Source organism: Oryx dammah, unplaced genomic scaffold (assembly GCF_014754425.2).
Source record: "Oryx dammah isolate SB20612 unplaced genomic scaffold, SCBI_Odam_1.1 HiC_scaffold_18, whole genome shotgun sequence".
Lineage (NCBI taxonomy): Eukaryota > Metazoa > Chordata > Mammalia > Artiodactyla > Bovidae > Oryx > Oryx dammah.
In genome coordinates, this window is record NW_024070202.1 from 55,221,547 (window position 1) to 55,224,134 (window position 2,588).

At 38.5% G+C, this 2,588-nt stretch overlaps 1 protein-coding gene across 1 annotated transcript; it reads left to right on the top strand.

Moving 5' to 3' along the window:
• The first annotated feature begins 265 nt into the window (after positions 1-265).
• Positions 266-1,754, top strand: LOC120877770 (nucleosome assembly protein 1-like 1). The gene has a single exon (XM_040260150.1). The coding sequence runs from the start codon at positions 383-385 to the stop codon at positions 1,448-1,450; it is 1,068 nt and encodes a 355-aa protein (XP_040116084.1). The 5' UTR covers positions 266-382; the 3' UTR covers positions 1,451-1,754.
• Positions 1,755-2,588: the final 834 nt, after the last annotated feature.

A 2,588-nucleotide genomic window follows, 5' to 3' on the forward strand; every position in this document is an offset into this window, starting at 1 on the left:
GATCTGGCTAACTGAGAACAATTAAGAGCTATTTTAATAAGTTATTGCCCAAATGCACATTAATAAAAATGCCATTTAGGATTTGTTTTACTATATGTATTTGAGAGCCAGAAGTTAGGACATAAACTCCTATGCCTTATTTCACCCAGTTTATCTAATCAAGCACCCAGGCTCTTAAGCAACCTGCAAGAAATAGGGATAATCATCCTTCACTCGTCTGTACAGACATTATGGATATTCCAAAGAAAATAAATTCAGCTTTTTTATTGCCATCTGCTCACGGCGCCGCCTCCTGCTCCTCCCGCTGCCGCCCTGAGTCACTGCCTGCACAGCTCGGGCCGCTCGGCTCCCCGCGCTCGCCACTGGAGAGCTGAGCTGGAAAATGAAATTTGCCATTTTTGAAAATATTTGGCATTTGTACAACATGGCAGACATCGACAACAGAGAACAGTCTGAATTTGATCAAGATTTGGATGATGTTGAAGAAGTAGAAGAAGAAGAAACTGGTGAAGAAACAAAAATCAAAGCACGTCAGCTGACTGTTCAGATGAAGCAAAATCCTCAGATTCTTGCAGTCCTTCAAGAAAGACTTGATGGTCTGGTAGAAACACCAACAGGATACATTGAAAGCTTGCCTAGGGTAGTTAAAAGACGAGTGAATGCTCTCAAAAACCTTCAAGTTAAATGTGCACAGATAGAAGACAAATTCTATGAGGAAGTTCATGATCTTGAAAGAAAGAGTGCTGTTCTTTATCAGCCTCTGTTTGATAAGCAATTTGAGATCATTAATGCCATTTATGAACCTACAGAAGAATGTGAATGGAAACCAGATGAGGAAGATGAAATTTCGGAGGAGCTAAAAGAAACGGCCAAGATTGAAGATGAGAAAAAGGATGAAGAAAAAGATCCTAAGGGAATTCCTGAGTTTTGGTTGACCATTTTTAAGAATGTTGACTTGCTCAGTGTTATGGTCCAGGAACATGATGAGCCTATTCTGAAGCACTTGAAAGATATTAAAGTGAAGTTCTCAGATGCTGGTCAACCTATGAGTTTTGTCTTAGAATTTCACTTTGAACCCAATGAATGTTTCACCAATGAAGTGTTGACAAAGACATATTTCATGAGGTCAGAACCAGATGATTCTGATCTCATTTCTTTTGATGGACCAGAAATTATGGGTTGTACAGGGTGCCAGATAGATTGGAAAAAAGGGAAGAATGTCACTTTGAAAATGATTAAGAAGCAGCAGAAACACAAGGGATGTGGGACAGTTCGTACTGTGACCAAAACAGTTTCTAATGACTCTTTCTTTAATTTTTTTGCCCCTCCTGAAGTTCCTGAGAGTGGAGATCTGGATGATGATTCTGAAGCTATCCTCGCTGCAGACTTTGAAACTGGTCACTTTTTACGTGAGCGTATAATCCCAAGATCAGTGTTATACTTTCCTTGAGAAGCTATTGAAGATGATGACGATGATTATGATGAAGAAGGTGAAGAAGCGGATGAGGAAGGGGAAGAAGGAGAGGAGGAAAATGATCCAGACTATGACCCAAAGAAGGATCAAAACCCAGCCGAGTGCAAGCAGCAGTGAAGCAGGATCTATGAGGCCCTGAGGATGACCTGCACTGATCTACCTTCTGCTTCCATGGAAAGGACGAATTTACACCATTTGACAAGCCTATTTCAAGTTTTTTGTTTGTCTGTTTGCTCATTTTTGTTTTTGCATCCTAAAATAAAAATGTCATATAATTTTAGTTCTCAAAAAAAAAAAAACCAAAATAAATTCAATTGTTAAGTTAGAAAATGTGTTCATCAAAACAAAGTACACATTTTAACTGTACAGATGAACAATTAAATATTCAGAATACTAGACCAAAAAGGCCATGTTAAAAAAAATACAAATAAATCTTGGGGAGGACCTGGAGAAAAGGGAACTCTTCAAAACTGTTATTGAGAATGTAATTTGGTACAGCCACCATGGAAAATGCTTTATTGACTATGCTAAAGCCTTTGACTTTTTGTGTGGATCACAAAAACTATGGAAAATCCTTAAAGAGATGAGAATATCAGACCACCTTATCTGCCTCCTGAGAAATCTATATGCAGGTCAAGAAGCAACAATTAAAACTGGACATGGAATAACAGACTGGTTCCAAATCGGAAAAGGAGTACATCAAAGCTGCTTATTTATTGTCACCCTGCTTATTTAACTTATATGTAAAGTACATCAGGCAAAATACCAGGCTGGATGAAGCACAAGCTGGAATCAAGATTTCTAGGAGAAATACCAATAACCTCAGATATGCAGATGACACCACACTTATGGCAGAAAGTGAAGAAGAGCTAAAGACCTTCTTGATGAAGATGAAAGAGGAGAGTGAAAAAGGTGGCTGAAAACTCAACATTCAAAAAACAAAGATCATGACATCCAGTCCCATCACTTCATGGCAAATACATGGGCAAAGAATGGAAACAATAACAGACTTTCTTAGTCTCTGAAATCATTGCAGATGGTGACTGCAGCCATGAAATTAAAAGACACTTGCTCCTTGGAAGAAAAGCTATGAAAATCCTGGATAGTGTACTAA